The sequence below is a fragment of the Salvelinus fontinalis genome, chromosome 37, assembly GCF_029448725.1.
Source record: "Salvelinus fontinalis isolate EN_2023a chromosome 37, ASM2944872v1, whole genome shotgun sequence".
In the NCBI taxonomy this organism is placed as follows: domain Eukaryota; kingdom Metazoa; phylum Chordata; class Actinopteri; order Salmoniformes; family Salmonidae; genus Salvelinus; species Salvelinus fontinalis.
Window position 1 is genome coordinate 33863321 of NC_074701.1, and position 22344 is coordinate 33885664.

The window sequence follows — 22344 nt, forward strand, 5'->3', positions numbered from 1 at the left end:
CTGCCGCCTCTACGCTCTAACCACTAGGCTAGCTGCCGCCTCTACTCTCTAACCACTAGGCTACCTGCCGCCTCTACACTCTAACCACTAGGCTACCTGCCGCCTCTACTCTCGAACCACTAGGCTACCTGCCGCCTCTACGCTCTAACCACTAGGCTACCTGCCGCCTCTACGCTCTAACCACTAGGCTACCTGCCCCCTCTACACTCTAACCACTAGGCTACCTGCCGCCTCTACACTCTAACCACTAGGCTACCTGCCCCCTCTACTCTCGAACCACTAGGCTACCTGCCGCCTCTACTCTCGAACCACTAGGCTACCTGCCACCTCTACACTCTAACCACTAGGCTACCTGCCCCCTCTACTCTCGAACCACTAGGCTACCTGCCGCCTCTACACTCTAACCACTAGGCTACCTGCTGCCTATGTGTATGATAATCAGCATCTTTAAAACCAAACCACACTGTTACACACGTCATGTGACCCAGTGACACAACTTAAAGCTGAGCTGTGATTCCATGAAGGGTCCATATTCAGGAAGTGTCTGATCCTAGATAAGCAGCACTCATTATCAATACGGGTCCCCCCAGGTGATGAAGTATCTAATTAGTGTGTCTGTGTCTAATAACCTGCTCATTAGGAAATCTGTAGAATCTCTTGTCTTTTATATACAGTATATATATATATATATATATATATAGATAGATAGATAGATAGATAGATAGATAGATAGATAGATAGATAGATAGATAGATAGATAGATAGATAGATAGATAGATAGATAGATAGATAGATATTATTCTATTCCGGGGAACTGTTATTTTATAGTGTTATACATTGCATCATCATAACATCAGTTGGAGATAACGTCTTTTTCTATTATCTTTCTGCCCATTGTCTTCCCAGCCGTTGTCTAGTGTCAGACAGGGCAACGATTCCACATGCACTGTCGGTTTGAGGGACGAGAGCCACGTAGCAGTGACGCCAACTGTCTGACTCCATTTCCCGGTGTGTTTTATATTCCTGTTCTGTTCCATTACCTGCCAGACACTTCAGAGTGTGTTTGAGTGACAGGTGGACATTAGGTGCAACAGGCCAGTGTACAAGTCTCTGGTATTATATTTCAAGGTCTATTGGGGCAATGTTATCTGGCCAACACAACTTCTGACCTGCCTATATGCTGTATCTACAGCTCCATTAGTGTATTGTAACCTGCCTATATGCTGTATCTATAGCTCCATTAGTGTATTGTAACCTGCCTATATGCTGTATCTACAGCTCCATTAGTGTATTGTAACCTGCCTATATGCTGTATCTATAGCTCCATTAGTGTATTGTAACCTGCCTATATGCTGTATCCACAGCTCCATTAGTGTACTGTAACCTGCCTATATGCTGTATCCACAGCTCCATTAGTGTATTGTAACCTGCCTATATGCTGTATCTATAGCTCCATTAGTGTATTGTAACCTGCCTATATGCTGTATCTACAGCTCCATTAGTGTATTGTAACCTGCCTATATGCTGTATCCACAGCTCCATTAGTGTATTGTAACCTGCCTATATGCTGTATCTATAGCTCCAATAGTGTATTGTAACCTGCCTATATGCTGTATCTACAGCTCCATTAGTGTATTGTAACCTGCCTATATGCTGTATCTACAGCTCCATTAGTGTATTGTAACCTGCCTATATGATGTATCCACAGCTCCATTAGTGTATTGTAACCTGCCTATATGATGTATCTACAGATCCAATAGTGTATTGTAACCTGCCTATATGCTGTATCCACAGCTCCATTAGTGTATTTTAACCTGCCTATATGGGCCTCCCGGGTGGTGCAGTGGTCTAGGGCACTGCATCGCAGTGCTAGCTGCGCCACCAGAGTCTCTGGGTTCGCGCCCAGGCTGGGCTGGGTTCGTGCCCAGGCTCTGTCGCAGCTGGCCGCAACCGGGAGGTCCGTGGGGCGACGCACAATTGGCATAGCGTCGTCCGGGTTAGGGAGGGTTTGGCCGGTAGGGATATCCTTGTCTCAGTATGTAAAATGTATGCACTCTACTGTAAGTCGCTCTGGATAAGAGCGTCTGCTAAATGACTAAAATGTAAATGTAAAATGTATATGCTGTATCCACAGCTCCATTAGTGTATTGTAACCTGCCTATATGCTGTATCCACAGCTCCATTAGTGTATTGTAACCTGCCTATATGCTGTATCCACAGATCCATTAGTGTAATGTAACCTGCCTTTTATTTTATTTTATTTTTTTATTTTTTTATTTTACCAGGTAAGTTGACTGAGAACACATTCTCATTTGCAGCAACGACCTGGGGAATAGTTACAGGGGAGAGGAGGGGGATGAATGAGCCAATTGTAAACTGGGGATTATTAGGTGACCATGATGGTTTGAGGGCCAGATTGGGAATTTAGCCAGGACACCGGGGTTAACACCCCTACTCTTACGATAAGTGCCATGGGATATTTAATGACCTCAGAGAGTCAGGACACCCGTTTAACGTCCCATCCGAAAGACGGCACCCTACACAGGGCAGTGTCCCCAATCACTGCCCTGGGGCATTGGGATATTTCTTAGACCAGAGGAAAGAGTGCCTCCTACTGGCCCTCCAACACCACTTCCAGCATCATCTGGTCTCCCATCCAGGGACTGACCAGGACCAACCCTGCTTAGCTTCAGAAGCAAGCCAGCAGTGGTATGCAGGGTGGTGTGCTGTATCCACAGCCCCATTAGTGTATTGTAACCTGCCTATATGCTGTATCCACAGCTCCATTAGTGTATTGTAACCTGCCTATATGTTGTATCCACAGCCCCATTAGTGTATTGTAACCTGCCTATATGCTGTATCCACAGCCCCATTAGTGTATTGTAACCTGCCTATATGCTGTATCCACAGCTCCATTAGTGTATTGTAACCTGCCTATATGCTGTATATATAGCTCCATTAGTGTATGTTAAATGCTGAGCTTTAGTCGATGAACAGCATTCTTACATAGGTATTCCTCTTGTCCAGATGGGTTAGGGCAGTGTGCAGTGTGATTGCGATTGCGCCGTCTGTGGACCTATTGGGGCGGTAAGCAAATTGGAGTGGGTCTAGGGTGTCAGGTAGGGTGGAGGTGATATGGTACTTGACTAGTCTCTCAAAGCACTTCATGCTGACCTAAGTGAGTGCTACGGGGCGCTAGTCGTTTAGCTCAGTTACCTTGGCTTGAATGAGGCTTGACTGAGCTGTTTTGTCTTGTAGTAATGTCGTGCAGGACAATATTTCCTTTATCCTTAATTCTAGCGACACACCTTTTTTTGTGTATCATTGTAACATCCTTCTCGGTCAGTAGATTCCCAACATAACAGCAGGTGGTGGTGTGTTGGACACAGTAGCTGAGATACACAGAGCCCGTCTACGTTCCTGATTTCTGTAACGGGTAGCTTCCCATTGTAATATTGAATTAGGCTCAGAACCACTTGTGTTTTGGTGGTCCTGTTTAATCAATTGATGTGCTGATCAACGGTATATAAAAAAGTATGTGGACACCCCTTCAAATTAGTGGATTTGACTCTTTTAGCTACACCCTGTTGCTGACAGGTGTATACAATCAAACACAGCCATGCAATCTCCATAGACAAACTTTGACAGTCGAATAACATTACAGAAGAGCTCCGTGACTTTCAACTTGGTACTGTCATAGGCTGCCACCTTTCCAACAAGTCAGTTCATACCATTTCTCCCCTGCTAGAGCTGCCCCGGTCAACTGTAAGTGCTGCTATTGAAGTGGAAACGTCGAGGAGCAACAACGGTGTCACACCCTGGCCTCTGTTATATTGATTTTCTTTATTAGTTTAGTTAGGTCAGGGTGTGACATGGGGGATGTTTGTGTTGTTTTGTCTAGTTTAGGGTGTATGTATTGTTTAGGGGGTTGTGTATGGGGTTGTGTTCAGTATAGAGGTTTAGGAAAGTTTATGGTTGTCTGGTTTGGTTCTCAATCAGAGACAGCTGTTTATTGTTGTCTCTGATTGGGAGCCATATTTAAGGCAGCCATAGGCTTTAGGTGATTGTGGGTAATTGTCTATGTCTAAACGTGAGTAGCTTGTGTGTGCACTTTCGTTTTGTAGCTTCACGGTCGTTTGTTGTTTTGTTTAGTTTGTAAAAGTGTTTTGTTTCGTGTTCATCTTCGTTATGAATAAAAGGGAAGATGTATTCATATCACGCTGTGACTTGGTCCACTCTTTCACCAGAAGACGATCGTGACAAACGGCTCAGCAACAATGGCAGGGTCGTGAAGTGGTAGGCCACACAGGCTCACAGAACGAGATTCTGGAGCAGTTCTCTATAGTGATTAATTATACTTCACCATCTGGTAGTCCGACGGATGAATCTGGGTTTGGGAGATTCCAGGAGAAAGCTAAATGACTGAATGCATAGTGCCAACTGTTAAGTTTGGTGGAGGAATAATGGTCTGGGGCTGTTTGTCATGGTTCGGGCCCCTTAGTTCCAATTGGACATAATTTGGAAAGGCACACACCTCTCTATATAAGGTCCCACAGTAGACAGTGCGTGTCAGAGCAAAAACCAAGCCATGAGGTTGAAGGAATTGTCCGTAGAGCTCTGAGACAGGATTGTGTCGAGGCACAGATCTGGGGAAGGGTACCAAAACAGTCCTGCAGCACCGGAGGTGACCAAGAACCCGATGCTCAAGAGTTTATCTGTGGAGATGGGAGAACCTTCCAGAAGGACAACCATATCTGGAGCACTCCAACAATCAGCCCTTTATGGTAGAGTGGCCAGATGGAAGCCACTCTTCAGTAAAAGACATATAACAGCCCACTTGGAGTTTGCCAAAAGGCACCTAAAGGACTCTGACCATGAGAAACCAGATTCTCTGGTCTGATGAAACCAAGATTGAACTCTTTGGCCTGAATGCCAAGCATCACGTCTGGACGAAACCTGGCACCATTACTACGGTGAAGCATGGTGGTGGCAGCATCATGTTGTGGGGATGTTTTTCAGCAGCAGGGACTAGGAGACTAGTCAGGATAGAGGGAAAGATGAACGGAGCAAAGTACAGAGAGATCCTTGATGAAAACCTGCTTCAGAGAGCTCAGGACCTCAGACTGGTTTGAAGATTCACCTTGCAACAGGACAACGACCCCAAGTACACAGCCATGACAATGAAAGAATTGCTTCGGGACAAGTCTCTGAATGTCATTGAGTGGCCCAGCCAGAGCCCGGACATGAACCCGATCTAACATCTCTGGAGAGACCTTAAAATAGCTGTGCAGTGACACTCCCCATCCAACCTGACAGAGCTTGAGAGGATCTGCAGAGAAGGATGGGAGAAACTCCCTAAGTACAGGTGAGCCAAGCTTGTGGCATCATACCCAGGAAGACTTGAGGCTGTAATCGCTGCCAAAGGTTCTTCAACAAAATACTGAGTAAACTGTCAGAATACTTATATAAATGTGATATTTCAGTTTTTTTTGTTAATAAATTTGCAAACATTTCTAGAAACCTGTTTCTGTATATCGATATACATTATTTTCTAGAGTTGGACACTGTAAAGTCTATTATCCCTCTGAAGTGTTGGAATTAGGCTGGTTGAGAAGGTTTGAATCATAATCAACCTGCCTACACATAGTTAGAAGTACAACAGCAACATAGCTACTGTAGTAGGTCAAAGCTGTGTGCTGGAAAACCTTGGTAGAGCATGGGTGGAGTAGGCATTGTGGTGCTGTAAAAGCTTGGTAGAGCATTGGTGGAGTAGGCATTGTGGTGCTGTAAAACCTTGGTAGAGCATGGGTGGAGTAGGCATTGTGGTGCTGGAAAACCTTGGTAGAGCATGGGTGGAGTAGGCATTGTGGTGCTGGAAAACCTTGGTAGAGCATGGGTGGAGTAGGCATTGTGGTGCTGTAAAACCTTGGTAGAGCATGGGTGGAGTAGGCATTGTGGTGCTGTAAAACCTTGGTAGAGCATGGGTGGAGTAGGCATTGTGGTGCTGGTGAATTTCCTTTTTTCGTCTCGAGACCGATGCCTATTTTCACTTAAAACTACATTTTTTTGTTGTTGTTTTTTAATTTCCACCGGAAGGTGATTATTCAACATTATTATACAACATTATAATCAGTATGTACCCATTTAACTATTTACATGAACAGGTAAAGATGCATATATATGGCATAGAGTGCCATTTGGAATGCACACAGCCTTGCAGTGCAGCGTGGCTTTAACCCTGTGTTCTCCTGAAGGAACTGTGTTTAGCCTGGACAATAGGTCAGACTGTCTAGAGAGGCCATGTGTAACTGTGATAGTTCTCCCTATTACGACGGATGGGAATCTCCTATGCCACAGGGAGACAGCAATAGTTACTGCTCTACTTGTAACGGCTTTCCTCCTCCTCTTCATCAGAAGAGGAGGAGCAGGGATCGAACCAAAATGCAGCTGAGTTTGTAGACATGATTTATTAAAGAAAAAACACGAAAACACGAACTTGACTAATAAACTAACAAAACAAATAAACGGTGTAGACAGATCTGAACGACGGACTCACATAACACACGAGAACGCACGAACAGGGAAAAAAGCCTACACATAAAAAAACACTGAACAAACAAACCGAAACCAGTCCCATGTGGTGTAATGACATACACAAACACAGGAGACAATCACCCACAACGAACACTGTGAAAACACCTACCTAAATATGACTCTTAATTAGAGGAACGCCAAACACCTGCCTCTAATTAAGAGCCATACCAGGCAACCCATAAACCAACATAGAAACAGAAAACATAGAATGCCCACCCAAACTCACGTCCTGACCAACTAACACATATAACAAACTAACAGAAATAGGTCAGGAACGTGACACTACTGTTCAGAGAAACACCATTAACTCTTACTGTACATTAGGAGGATGTTGTTTACATTGACGTTGTTCATCTTTAACGTATAATATGTGCCATTTAATAAACACCTTTATCCAAAGCAACTTAGAGCCATGCATACATTTTTTTCGTACAGGTGGTCCCGGAAATCAAACCCAATATCTCTGGGGTTGCTGGTGCTATACTCTACCAACTGACCCACAGAGGACCAATGCATGATGGAGGGTCAATATTCACTGTTAACAGACACAGTACAGTTTATAGTTACTGTTATGTATGATACAGTACTATACAATGATTAATAGTCTAAGTATTGATTGAGAAAGAATCCTGCTGAGGCCCCAGCTAGAATTTTCTTTAAATGTTAATTGTATTTTTTTGATCACAGAAACAATGAGAAAATATGGAAAAACGAAATAATGAGATGTTAATTATATAAAGCAGCTGGTGTAATCATGTGGCAGAGAGCAGATTCCGGCTGAGAGTTGGGGCACTGGGCTGAGAGTCAGACCCGGCCGACGTCATGTGGCCCCAGTCTGGGCCGCCTTCGGTAGTATTACTTATGGCTAAGATGCGGGGATTGAGCTCGGTCCAAATCCGGTGAGCGTTATCTGGCCCAAATGTATTACTTGGGGCTCGGGCTGATTGGGGCTGCTCTCTGGCAGATGATTACACCAGCTGCTTTATATAATTAACATCTCATTATTTCTTTTTCCAAATTTTCTCATTGTTTCTGTGACCAAAAAATACAATTAACATTTAAAGAAAATTCTTTAAGAGTCCTGTGTAGTTTTTTAGTATTTTGATACTTTGTGGAAGGCAATTGATAAGCATTCAAAACTTTGTGGCTGGAGCCTCCTGAGTGGCTGGTTCGAGACCGGTGCCGGCCGTGACCGGGAGACCCATGAGATGACGCACAATTGGCCCTGAGGGTTTGGCCGGGTGGGATGTCCTTGTCCCAGCCGTAGCGACTCCCGTGGCGGCCCAGACGCATGCTCCACGGTCACCAGGTGTATGGTGTTTCCTCGGACACAAAATGTTTTTTTGTGGATGGGTATAATTTGTATGTATAAAATGTTAATAGTAATATTTAAAATTACTACATCTGGTAATTTTGTATACATTTATTTAAATTTGCCTCGGGCGCTTCTGGGGAGATTCTGGTAAGATACTGGCAAAGTCGGCTGAATTCCGCCCGGGGGGTGAGTCTGGGCAGACATTTATTTGGATTCCGGGCCGAGTCCGACATCCGATTCTGGTCCGATTCAATCAGGGCCGGCCCCTTAAAGAGGGCCGCTTCTGGTCCGATTCAATCAGGGCCGGCCCCTTGAAGAGGGCCGCTTCTGGTCCGATTCAATCAGGGCCGGCCCCTTGAAGAGGGCCGCTTCTTGTCCGATTCAATCAGGGCCGGCCCCTTGAAGAGGGCCGCTTCTGGGCCGATTCCTCATTGCTATCTGGGGCTGAATCTGCACCTATCCTGATACTCATCAACTTTTCCTGAAAAAAAACAGAAGCAATACTTTCTCAAAACCAAGTTGACAATGCAAGGACAGAAACATGAAACGGAAGTGTCCAATAAAATAGAATGGATATATCACCACTCCCGATTGGCACCATTGAGGCACATCGCCCACGACAGTCAAGCTTCAACATGGAAACAGGAGAATCATGCAGATTCATCATCAATCACCCTGTTTTGTGAGATGATGATCAATTATTCAGTCGACTCAAGCAGAATACAAGGTCAAAGTTATCCAGGATTCTACTTTGAATGCAGCGTGCTACAGTTACTGTAAATGCATGTTTATATTAATGAAGCAGGAGTAGTATGCTATACGATCCAAGGGCCTTTATCCTTTTCAGTTGCTAATTGAATATGCCTCCTCTTATACATTATCAATCTTCTTACCTTATAAACTCAGCAAAAAAAAGAAACGGCCCTTTTTCAGGACCCTGTCTTTCAAAGATAATTTGTAAAAATCCAAATAACTTCACAGATCTTCATTGCAAAGGGTTTAAACACTGTTTCCCATGCTTGTTCAATGAACCATAAACAATTAATGAACTTGCACCTGTGGAACGGTCTTTACGACAGTAATAGCTTACAGACGGTAGGCAAATAAGGTCACAGTTATGAAAACTTAGGACACTAAAGAGGCCTTTCTACTGACTCTGAAAAACACCAAAAAAAAGATGCCCAGATTGCAATGTCCGTACTGTGAAATGCCTAAGACAGCGCAACAGGGAGACATGACAGACAGCTGATCGTCCTCTCAGTGGAAAACCACATATAACAACACCTTCACAGGATCGGTACATCCGAACATCACACCCACGGGACAGGTACAGGATGGCAACAACTGCCCGAGTTACACCAGGAACGCACAATCTCTCCATCAGTGCTCAGACTGTCCGCAATAGGCTGAGAGGCTGGACTTAGGGCTTGTAGGCCTGTTGTAAGGCAGGTCCTCACCAGACATCACTGGCAACAACGTCGCCTATGGGCACAAACCCACCGTCTCTGGATGAGACAAGAATTGGCAAAAAGTGCTCTTCACTGACGAGTCGCGGTTTTGTCTCAGAGAGACTGGGCTGCACTAGTGGACACCGCCATGCTGGCTGTAGAGACTGGGCTGCACTAGTGGACACCACCATGCTGGCTGTAGAGACTGGGCTGCACTAGTGGACACCGCCATGCTGGCTGTAGAGACAGGGCTGCACTAGTGGACACCGCCATGCTGGCTGTAGAGACTGGGCTGCACTAGTGGACACCACCATGCTGGCTGTAGTGACTGGGCTGCACTAGTGGACACCACCATACTGGCTGTAGAGACTGGGCTGCACTAGTGGACACCGCCATGCTGGCTGTAGAGACTGGGCTGCACTAGTGGACACCACCATGCTGGCTGTAGAGACTGGGCTGCACTAGTGGACACCACCATGCTGGCTGTAGAGACTGGGCTGCACTAGTGGACACCACCATGCTGACTGTAGAGACTGGGCTGCACTAGTGGACACCACCATGCTGGCTGTAGAGACTGGGCTGCACTAGTGGACACCACCATGCTGACTGTAGAGACTGGGCTGCACTAGTGGACACCACCATGCTGACTGTAGTGACTGGGCTGCACTAGTGGACACCGCCATGCTGGCTGTAGAGACTGGGCTGCACTAGTGGACACCGCCATGCTGACTGTAGAGACTGGGCTGCACTAGTGGACACCACCATGCTGGCTGTAGAGACTGGGTTGCACTAGTGGACACCGCCATACTGACTGTAGAGACTGGGCTGCACTAGTGGACACCGCCATGCTGGCTGTAGAGACTGGGATGCACTAGTGGACACCACCATGCTGACTGTAGAGACTTGGCTGCACTAGTGGACACCACCATGCTGACTGTAGAGACTGGGCTGCACTAGTGGACACCGCCATGCTGACTGTAGAGACTGGGCTGCACTAGTGGACACCACCATGCTGGCTGTAGAGACTGGGCTGCACTAGTGGACACCACCATGCTGGCTGTAGAGACTGGGCTGCACTAGTGGACACGCCATTGCTGGCTGTAGAGACTGGGCTGCACTAGTGGACACCACCATGCTGGCTGTAGAGACTGGGCTGCACTAGTGGACACCGCCATGCTGACTGTAGAGACTGGGCTGCACTAGTGGACACCACCATGCTGGCTGTAGAGACTGGGCTGCACTAGTGGACACCGCCGTGCTGGCTGTAGAGCCTGGGCTGCTCTAGTGGACACCGCCATGCTGACTGTAGAGACTGGGCTGCACTAGTGGACACCACCATGCTGGCTGTAGAGACTGGGCTGCACTAGTGGACACCACCATGCTGGCTGTAGAGACTGGGCTGCACTAGTGGACACCACCATGCTGGCTGTAGAGACTGGGCTGCACTAGTGGACACCACTATGCTGGCTGTAGAGACTGGGCTGCACTAGTGGACACCACCATGCTGACTGTAGAGACTGGGCTGCACTAGTGGACACCGCCATGCTGGCTGTAGAGACTGGGCTGCACTAGTGGACACCGCCATGCTGACTGTAGAGACTGGGCTGCACTAGTGGACACCACCATGCTGACTGTAGAGACTGGGCTGCACTAGTGGACACCACCATGCTGACTGTAGAGACTGGGCTGCACTAGTGGACACCACCATGCTGACTGTAGTGACTGGGCTGCACTAGTGGACACCGCCATGCTGGCTGTAGAGACTGGGCTGCACTAGTGGACACCGCCATGCTGGCTGTAGAGACTGGGCTGCACTAGTGGACACCACCATGCTGACTGTAGAGACTGGGCTGCTCTAGTGGACACCGCCATGCTGACTGTAGAGACTGGGCTGCACTAGTGGACACCACCATGCTGACTGTAGAGACTGGGCTGCACTAGTGGACACCACCATGCTGGCTGTAGAGACTGGGCTGCACTAGTGGACACCACCATGCTGACTGTAGTGACTGGGCTGCACTAGTGGACACCGCCATGCTGACTGTAGAGACTGGGCTGCACTAGTGGACACCACCATGCTGACTGTAGAGACTGGGCTGCACTAGTGGACACCACCATGCTGGCTGTAGAGACTGGGCTGCACTAGTGGACACCGCCATGCTGACTATAGAGACTGGGCTGCACTAGTGGACACCACCATGCTGACTGTAGAGACCCGGCTGCACTAGTGGACACCACCATGCTGGCTGTAGAGACTGGGCTGCACTAGTGGACACCACCATGCTGGCTGTAGAGACTGGGCTGCACTAGTGGACACCACCATGCTGACTGTAGAGACCCGGCTGCACTAGTGGACACCACCATGCTGGCTGTAGAGACTGGGCTGCACTAGTGGACACCACCATGCTGGCTGTAGAGACTGGGCTGCACTAGTGGACACCACCATGCTGACTGTAGAGACTGGGCTGCACTAGTGGACACCACCATGCTGGCTGTAGAGACTGGGCTGCACTAGTGGACACCGCCATGCTGGCTGTAGAGACTGGGCTGCACTAGTGGACACCACCATGCTGACTGTAGAGACTGGGCTGCACTAGTGGACACCGCCATGCTGACTGTAGAGACTGGGCTGCACTAGTGGACACCGCCATGCTGACTGTAGAGACTGGGCTGCACTAGTGGACACCACCATGCTGACTGTAGAGGCTGGGCTGCACTAGTGGACACCACCATGCTGGCTGTAGAGACTGGGCTGCACTAGTGGACACCACCATGCTGACTGTAGAGACTGGGCTGCACTAGTGGACACCGCCATGCTGACTGTAGAGACTGGGCTGCACTAGTGGACACCGCCATGCTGACTGTAGAGACTGGGCTGCACTAGTGGACACCACCATGCTGACTGTAGAGACTGGGCTGCACTAGTGGACACCACCATGCTGACTGTAGAGACTGGGCTGCACTAGTGGACACCGCCATGCTGACTGTAGAGACTGGGCTGCACTAGTGGACACCACCATGCTGACTGTAGAGACTGGGCTGCACTAGTGGACACCACCATGCTGGCTGTAGAGACTGGGCTGCACTAGTGGACACCACCATGCTGACTGTAGAGACTGGGCTGCACTAGTGGACACCACCATGCTGACTGTAGAGACTGGGCTGCACTAGTGGACACCACCATGCTTATTGTAGAGACTGGGCTGCACTAGTGGACACCACCATGCTGACTGTAGAGACTGGGCTGTACTAGTGGACACCACCATGCTGACTGTAGAGACTGGGCTGCACTAGTGGACACCACCATGCTTATTGTAGAGACTGGGCTGCACTAGTGGACACCACCATGCTGACTGTAGAGACTGGGCTGCACTAGTGGACACCCTTCAAACATGTTTACACCCCCACATCATGTGTTCTGAATATAACGTGTTCTGCTCCCACAGTATGTTGCCTTTAAGGATATATGTATGACTGAAAAACAGCAGAATATATAACAACACTCAGTCAAAGTTTAGGTTGACAGGTGGCTGCTGTAAGTACCCCCAGGTGGCTCAATTTACCACGCGCTACAGTGATGTATTCTGAATGCTGGGGAGATTGTGCGTCATTCATGTGATTAGATTGTGTTTCCATGTGACTTGCCACACAGTACCCAAAACCCCTGGTGCCGAGAGAGATGTGGGAAGGACACTATGCTACAGTAGCGCACTGGGTTGCTGCTGTTTAGAGAGGAGTAGTCCAGACTCGACTGTGGTACCGGATGATGCAGAGACAAATAGAGAGCGAGAGAGGTGCGCAGTAGGCTTCTCAGTTCACATTGGAGACGTTTTCCAGTCGCTTAGGAATGTTTTCACGTTTTGCACTAAAGGAAGTTTTCTGAAACAGGAAAAACTGTGGCTAGTCCAACCGATCCCCTATGACTTGACTGGGGGGAAGTGAGTGGAGTAAGCCGTGCCTCTGAGCGGTGCGGTGTTGCGTTCTGTGGGGAGGAGGCTGAAACGGTATCAGGGTGAGAAGAGATTATCCGTGACAGCAAAAGCAAGATCTCCATTGGGCTCGAGCTCCTCTCTCTCTCTCTTCTGACAAACCATCACTCACCGACCTACCGTCACGGATAGAAGATGTCCTGCGCTTCATAAACGAACGAGTGACCTCAGTGCCTCCGTTGTAGGCTGGCTATACTGTAGCCTACCTGGCGACAAGGCTGCATGTTTTAGATATTTGGATACGATAAACAGCGTAGTCATTTTTTGGATTGAAATTACCAACGGAAAATGAATCGATAAATTATGGACGAGCGATGTTAATAGTGGACAACTGAAGGGATTGATAGCCTACAACGCATTATAGGTGAGGTGGAGGATATCTGATCCAATGTGAAGACTGATTTTTAAATTAACTTTCCATCCAAACTTAAATTGTGCCATTCATTCCCATATTTGAATGTCAAACTAATCGCATTTTTATTCTTATTTAATATGGAGTGATAGGCTCCCCTCATTGACAGGGTGCATCTGGTGCGGAACAAGGGAGACAACTAAACCCGTGTGTTCTTATTGATTTATATTTTAACGCAGATATTTTTGGGGGGGTATTATACAATTTTCAAGACTTTACCAACATGCATCTCCAAGTTGTAGGCTAATTTGATAAAGCTGCCAGCTGGTCTCCGATGTCTTGGTAGCCTTCCCTTACAGTATAATATGTAAATTAACAGATGTGGGAATCAATCAATCACCTTTTTCCTTATTAAAAAAAACGGTACGTCTATTAGACCAGGGGGTTTTCAAACGTCTCCTGGGTGAACCCCAGCCGTTCCAATTATTTGAACGATTACACAGCTTGCATACCTGATTTAACTTGTCAATTAATCATCAAGCCCTTGGAATAGGTGAATCAGGTGAGCTAGTTCGTCTGAGGGTCCCAGAGAAGAGGTTTGAAAACCTGAATATTAAGCGTAGCCCTAATTCAGAGTGCAAATACACGATATACTTAATTAAGCGTCTTTCATAGTCCGAAACGTGTATGTGTCTCCTGTGTTCTAGAATAGTGCACCTTTCGGGTGTAATACTTTTCACATTCTCAGCGCAGCTCAATAACAGCCTCTGGAATGCGCTCTCCATAAAACCCGATAGAACCCCATTGACGGTATTCGAGAACACCTGCTAATTGTTGTTATTTTATCACTCTCCCGATCACCCCGCCGACCATGCATGGAATAAATGTGTGCATGGGCTGCCTGCATCGTGGCTTTTTATCAAACCATCTGTCATAAGTCATGTATCATGATGTTTCTTTATATTTCTTGTTTTCATTCATCCCGCCCACCTAACTACATGTACAGTTATGAGTGATACTGCCGTGTACCTCTCAAAATCACGTCACAAAATCAATACCTACAAGTGCTGTAATTACTTGTTGTGTAGAGTATTTCTAGTGTGTGTGTGTGTGTGTGTGTGTGTGTGTGTGTGTGTGTGTGTGTGTGTGTGTGTCTGCCTAGCTGCTTGTGTGTGTGTGTGACTGCCTAGCTGTTCGTTTGTGTGTGTGTATATGGGCAGGTGCCTCTCACCAGGTCTCCCATGCTTTATCCTTTATCAACCTGCTTGATAATAATGAAACAATGTCCTCTCTGAAGTCTAGGGTCCCTCCCAGCCTTTCCAGGTGTTGTGTGGTGGTCTAGAATGTAGGGATGATCCCTGTGGGGCGACTGAAGGCTCAGCCACAGCTGTGGCAGATAGAGAGAGATGCCTCTCCATGGCTGTGGATGCTCCCTGGCCCTGGTCCTGCTGCTGCTGCTGCCTCGGGGCTCTGCCGGCTCGGTGCCACTAGTGCCCCTGTTGCCGCGTCACACCATCACCACCCCTTCCTGCTCTCCCATCACCACCCTCCTCCGTTGCTCCAAGCCGTCTCCAGCTGGCAGCTTTCCTGTGATCCCTTCCTGCCTCTGACCAGGATACCGACACACACAGCAGCTAATCCTGGCATCAGTCAGTTTCCCCTGCAGAACGTGCAGGTAGGTTGCTATCAGATAAAACTTGATATTTTCAGAATGATGGTTATTATGAATGATGAAATAGTGTTTTTACTATAAACCTGAAAAACATTCATGTACACTCTGATAGGGGATTACACTCACAGAGACAGACACTCACCTGCACTCGTACACATAGGCAGGCACACAGGTACGCACGCACGGACGCGTGGACATGCACGAACGGATACACTCGTAACCCCGGGTTGGTCTAGTTAGTCTGATGGAAACTGACCCGTACAGCACAGTGTCCTTGTGTTATTACTATCTGCATACAGATTTCAAAAGGATTGCAGTATCACTTCAGCTGGGGAGTGTTGCTGAAGAATGAACTTATCAACTCCATGCCCTGGTGGTTGGTATAATAGGTATGAGCGTATACAAAATCCAAATTACAGATGATTTAGTTGCAGGCACAACACCTTTTATAAAAGTCTGTCAGTGGTATGAATACTTGAAAGAACTGTAATACAGAATCCAGCTATTCTCTGAATGTACAATCCATTTAGCACACACTGTTATTCAAAGCCACTTCCTGTCATGTGCGCGTACATTTTTGTTAATGCATGGGTGGTCCCAGGAATCAAACACCACAATCCTGACATTGCAAGCACCACACTCTACCCACTGAGCTACAGAGGATGTTGTTCTCCCCTAATGGAAACTGGCCCATGTAGCACAATGCCAAGAGTATTTCCATATGCATTGCCCTGAGTGGCCTGTAGTGTAGTGTGACTGCAGTGGGTCTCTGATTGCACCAGCGGTGCTTTAGTGTCCTCTTTGCCTCCTGATGATCAGAGCACATTCTTCCCCCGGTCCTCTGATCCCGCTCACACAGACAAACACGGCGTGACATTTAATCTGAGGAGAGCAGAGAGCGGACTTGATCAAGACAGGTCAGGCATATTGGCACTGATGTAGAACTTGACTTTTTCACACCGTTAACCACCATTCATAGGGAGGATATTGTAGAAGGCACTTACTATTGGTGGCAGGGGGGATAAGAAGAGGAGAAGAAGAGGAGAATGGAACACAGCAACAGACACAGCAGGTGTTTGATGTGATATTTTGCAATGCAAAGCTTTTTCAGAAGAAGCTTGTGATTGATTTTTAATGTGGCGGTTGGTGGGATGACTCAGCGTATCTCACAGAGAGAAACCAGCGTCTATTGTCAGTCCGGAGCCATGGATAGATGAGTAGATTGGTAGAGTGAGACTGAGTAGACTGAGTAGATTGGTAGAGTGAGACTGAGTAGATTGGTGGAGACTAGATCCATAACTCTATGCTCAGAAAAATCCACCGTTCCATCCTACCAACTACAGTTTATCGTCCACCGTGCCATCCTACCAACTACAGTTCATCGTCCACCGTGCCATCCTACCAACTACAGTTCATCGTCCACCGTGCCATCCTTCCAACTACAGTTCATCATCCACCGTGCCATCCTTCCAACTACAGTTCATCATCTACGATGCCATCCTTCCAACTACAGTTCATCATCTACGATGCCATCCTTCCAACTACAGTTCATCATCTACGATGCCATCCTTCCAACTACAGTTCATCATCTACGATGCCATCCTTCCAACTACAGTTCATCATCTACGATGCCATCCTTCCAACTACAGTTCATCATCCACCATGCCATCCTTCCAACTACAGTTCATCATCTACGATGCCATCCTTCCAACTACAGTTCATCATCTACGATGCCATCCTTCCAACTACAGTTCATCATCCACCATGCCATCCTTCCAACTACAGTTCATCATCCATGACATGGAATGGTGAAGGTTTTATTGGTTAGAGTTCCATCATAAGAGTTTTCAGTTTTGTATAGTCAAGGATCTCCTGGAAAATGATTTAAAAAAATAATGTCTCAATAACTGGTATAGTTTGTCTTCTTTAATGAGGTAGTGCTTGTTCGCATCTTGTTAGTTTATCTTCTTTAATGAGGTAGTGCTTGTTAGCATCTTGTTAGTTTATCTTCTTTAATAAAGTAGTGCTTGTTAGCATCTTGTTCGCATCTTGTTAGTTTATCTTCTTTAATGAGGTAGTGCTTGTTAGCATCTTGTTAAGACACCTCTGCAACAAGCAATTCAAGCTACTTCCAGAAATACAGTTTGAATCATACAATGAGATCTCTAAACCTGAATGATGTGTATTTCCTGTCCTCTATTGTTTCATTTCCTCTCAGTGGGAGCTGCCATCTCCACACCACGTGCTGGGATTTCAGCCTTCTGCCAACCTGGAGCTGGTCCCTGTATTCCCCCATCTGTACCGCTCAGTGCTGCCTCCTCACTGTGGCAAAGGATGGGTGGAGAAGCGGGTCCCCGACTACAAGGTAGACAAACCACTACAACCTGGCCTGAGTCACAAATGGCACCCTACTCCCTATATAGAGTCCTATGGGCCCTGGTCACAAGTAGTGCATAGGGTGCCATTTGAGCTGTATCCATGGTCTCAGACTTCAGCTGTATCTGTCACAGATCGACTCACTGTAATCCCTGCTGTATCTGTCACAGATAGACTCACTGTAATCCCTGCTGTATCTGTCACAGATAGACTCACTGTAATCCCTGCTGTATCTGTCACAGATAGACTCACTGTAATCCCTGCTGTATCTGTCACAGATAGACTCACTGTAGACCCTGCTGTATCTATCACAAAAAGACTCACTGTAATCCCTGCTGTATCTGTCACAGATAGACTCACTGTAATCCCTGCTGTATCTGTCACAGATAGACTCACTGTAATCCCTGCTGTATCTGTCACAGATAGACTCACTGTAATCCCTGCTGTATCTGTCACAGATAGACTCACTGTAATCCCTGCTGTATCTGTCACATATAGATTTACTGTAATCCCTGCTGTATCTGTCACAGACTCACTGTAATCCCTTTGGTATCTGTCACAGATAGACTCACTGTAATCCCTGCTGTATCTGTCACAGATAGACTCACTGTAATCCCTGCTTATCTGTCACAGATAGACTCACTGTAATCCCTTTGGTATCTGTCACAGATCGATTCACTGTAATCCCTTTGGTATCTGTCACAGATAGACTCACTGTAATCCATTCTGTATCTGTCACAGATCAACTCACTGTAATCACTAATGGTTAATGACAGTTATCACTGTAATGTTCAATGATAGTTATCACTGTAATGTTCAAGGGTAGTTATCACTGTAATGTTCAAGGGTAGTTATCACTGTAATGTTCAAGGGTAGTTATCACTGTAATGTTCAAGGACAGTTATCACTGTAATGTTCAAGGACAGTTATTCCTTTATTGTTGAAGGACTATTGACTCTGTATGCACTATATATTTTTTATTTAACAAGGCAAATGTCATGCCCTAACCATAGAGAGCTGTTTATTCTATATGTTGGTTGGGGCGTGACAGTGACTAGGGTGGGTTATCTAGGTGATTAATTATCTATGTTGGCCTGGTATGGTTCCCAATCAGAGGCAGCTGTTTATCGTTGTCTCTGATTGGGGATCATATTTAGGCACCCATTTCCCCATTGTGCTTTGTGGGATCTTGTCTAATTATAGTTCCCTGCGAGCACTACATTAGCTTCACGTTTCGTTTTGCGTTTTATTGTTTTCTTTCAGTTTCACTTCTAAATAAAGAGGATGGAACCATACCACGCTGCATCTTGGTCCACTCATTATAACGATCGTGACAGCAAGTAATTTAATAAGAATTTGTTCTTAACAATGATGGCCTAGGAACAGTGGGTTAACTGTCTTGTTCAGGGGCAGAACAACATATTTTTACCTTGTCAACTCTGGGATTTGATCTAGCAACCTTTCGGTTACTGGCACAACACTCTAACCTCTAGGCTACCTGCCACCCCGTAATGGTCAAGGACAGGTCAATTTGAAGAGGGTCTCTGTTTAAGTCCCCAGTTTTCTTTCCATCATAGTGGAATTGCCTATCGTCTCTGTGTTTCAAGATTTACAACAGCTGTCCTGAACAATATTGTGACCCTCTGTGTCGTTAGTTTTTCCCAGACACTCTTCCTTAACATACACAAGAGTCCAGTTTACCTGGTAACGCTTGCTTCTCTAGGTTTACCTGACCAACAAGTTGTCTCTCTGTCTCCAGGTTTACCTGATCAACAACTTGTCTCTCTGTCTCCAGGTTTACCTGACCAACAACTTGTCTCTCTGTCTCCAGGTTTACCTGATCAACAACTTGTCTCTCTGTCTCTAGGTTTACCTGATCAACAACTTGTCTCTCTGTCTCTAGGTTTACCTGCTCAACAACTTGTCCCTCTGTCTCTAGGTTTACCTGGTCAACAACTTGTCTCTCTGTCTCTAGGTTTACCTGACCAACAACTTGTCTCTCTGTCTCCAGGTTTACCTGATCAACAACTTGTCCCTGTGTTTCTAGGTTTACCTGATCAACCACTTGTCTCTGTTTGTAGGTTTACCTGATCAACAACTTGTCCCTCTGTCTCTAGGTTTACCTTCCCAACAACTTGTCCCTGTGTCTCTAGGTTTACCTGACCAACAACTTGTCTCTCTGTCTCCAGGTTTACCTGATCAACAACTTGTCTCTCTGTCTCCAGGTTTACCTGACCAACAACTTGTCCCTCTGTCTCTAGGTTTACCTGACCAACAACTTGTCTCTCTGTCTCTAGGTTTACCTGATCAACAACTTGTCCCTGTGTTTCTAGGTTTACCTGATCAACAACTTGTCCCTGTGTTTCTAGGTTTACCTGATCAACAACTTGTCCCTGTGTTTCTAGGTTTACCTGATCAACAACTTGTCTCTGTGCCTCTAGGTTTATCTGAACAAGAACTTGCCTCTGTCTTTGTTTTTATATGTGTACCTGACGCTCCTGCCTCCCTTGTGTTTCTAGGCGTACTTGAACAACACTCTGGAGAACACCTGGCTTACTCCGGAGGAAATAGGAATTTTCCAGCGGCATGAAAAACCATTGTTGATGACAAATCAAATGGCAATGAGCACATCTAGGCCAGATACTGCCTCCGGGAGTCTCAACTCTCTCATGTCACCCAGACCTGCTGCCTCCAGGAGTCTCAACTCTCTCCTCATGTCACCCAGACCTGCTGCCTCCAGGAGTCTCAACTCTCTCCTCATGTCACCCAGACCTGCTGCCTCCAGGAGTCTCAACTCTCTCCTCATGTCACCCAGACCTGCTGCCTCCAGGAGTCTCCACTCTCTCCTCATGTCACCCAGACGTATAGCAGGTTAGTGGTGGGTTATATTACCTAGCTACCTGCTCCGTACTTTACAAGCCTGTCCGCTGCATCCTCTCAGCCACAGCTTCGTCTATCAGCTGTTCTCCTCATAATGGTTACCATATTTAATAACTTCCTGATCCCAAAGTTTAATCCCCTCTTTTTTTAAATAGACTGGAGAGATAGCAGAAGTACTCCCACTGTGTCCCAAATGGCACCCTATTCCCTATAGAGTGCACTACTTTGGACCAGGGCCCTATAGCACTACATAGGGAAAAGGGTGGAAATTTAGGATGCATCCCACTGTCAATCTGCATTTTACGCTACTTGTTAAAACTTTAGGAGGAGCCGTACCATCTGTGCGTGTGTAGGAGGGAGTTGGGTTGGAAGAGGCATGCGTGAACAGGAACCTCATTAAACACAATTGGTTTCAGACACGTTGGTTTCAGATACATTGGTTTCAGGGCTGCTGAAGGGGAACCGTTTACCAGTCAGTGGGTAGAAGCGTTCTCCTGCTTATCTGACGGAAGCGGACGGAAGACTCCAGAGGGGTTTATTCCCGCAGATAAACTAGTATGGTGATGCAAAACACTGACATATAGGGTTGACTATCAAATGGCACACTGTTCCCTATAAAGTGCACTTCTTCTGGATACTCAGAGCATATATTAGGTAGGCATGGAGACTCTATTCCCTGTGAACTAAATCACCTTGGTCAAAAGTAGTGCACTATATAGGAAACAGGGTGCCATTTAGGACTTGGCCTGGGTGTCTGCTCTGCTCTGGATGTTGTTTTTAAGTCACTAATAGTGCTCTGCGACAAGGGCACTTGGTGCTCTGATGAAACAAAATGAAAAAAGGTGGGAACATTGGAGAACAAACCATTAAAGGAAAGACTAAAGTCTTGTTGTAGTTTGTCTGAATCAGGAGTTTAAAGGAGAACACTACCTCCCACTGAGCTGAACCAGGCGGTGTTGCACCCTGGGAAATGTGGATGAGTTTAAAGGAGAACACTACCTCCCACTGAGCTGAACCAGGCCGTGTTGCACCCTGGGAAATGTGGATGAGTTTAAAGGAGAACACTACCTCCCACTGAGATGAACCAGGTTGTGTTGCACCCTGGGAAATGTGGATGAGTTTAAAGGAGAACACTACCTCCCACTGAGCTGAACCAGGCCGTGTTGCACCCTGGGAAATGTGGATGAGTTTAAAGGAGAACACTACCTCCCACTGAGCTGAACCAGGCCGTGTTGCACCCTGGGAAATGTGGATGAGTTTAAAGGAGAACACTACCTCCCACTGAGCTGAACCAGGCCGTGTTGCACCCTGGGAAATGTGGATGAGTTTAAAGGAGAACACTACCTCCCACTGAGCTGAACCAGGTTGTGTTGCACCCTGGGAAATGTGGATGAGTTTAAAGGAGAACACTACCTCCCACTGAGCTGAACCAGGCCGTGTTGCACCCTGGGAAATGTGGATGAGTTTAAAGGAGAACACTACCTCCCACTGAGCTGAACCAGGCCGTGTTGCACCCTGGGAAATGTGGATGAGTTTAAAGGAGAACACTACCTCCCACTGAGCTGAACCAGGCCGTGTTGCACCCTGGGAAATGTGGATGAGTTTAAAGGAGAACACTACCTCCCACTGAGCTGAACCAGGTTGTGTTGCACCCTGGGAAATGTGGATGAGTTTAAAGGAGAACACTACCTCCCACTGAGCTGAACCAGGTTGTGTTG

General features: G+C 46.8%; 1 protein-coding gene across 7 annotated transcripts in view; it reads left to right on the forward strand.

The window, feature by feature from the left end:
- The first annotated feature begins 12997 nt into the window (after nucleotides 1-12997).
- tcerg1l (transcription elongation regulator 1 like) overlaps nucleotides 12998-22344 on the forward strand; it is a 249798-nt gene continuing 240451 nt past the window's right edge. For 5 of the 7 annotated variants that reach the window (XR_008756582.1, XR_008756583.1, XM_055901601.1 and 2 more), the window contains exons 1-4: nucleotides 13001-13710; nucleotides 14996-15373; nucleotides 17589-17735; nucleotides 20266-20617. Coding sequence is in view for 5 of the 7 variants with exons in the window: in XM_055901601.1 (XP_055757576.1) it covers nucleotides 15050-15373; nucleotides 17589-17735; nucleotides 20266-20617 (823 nt within the window). In the remaining 2 variants the exon portion in view is untranslated. Of the gene's footprint in view, nucleotides 13711-14995; nucleotides 15374-17588; nucleotides 17736-20265; nucleotides 20618-22344 lie in introns of all 7 variants that reach the window. The other 2 variants (XM_055901605.1, XM_055901602.1) reach the window with 2 other exon arrangements.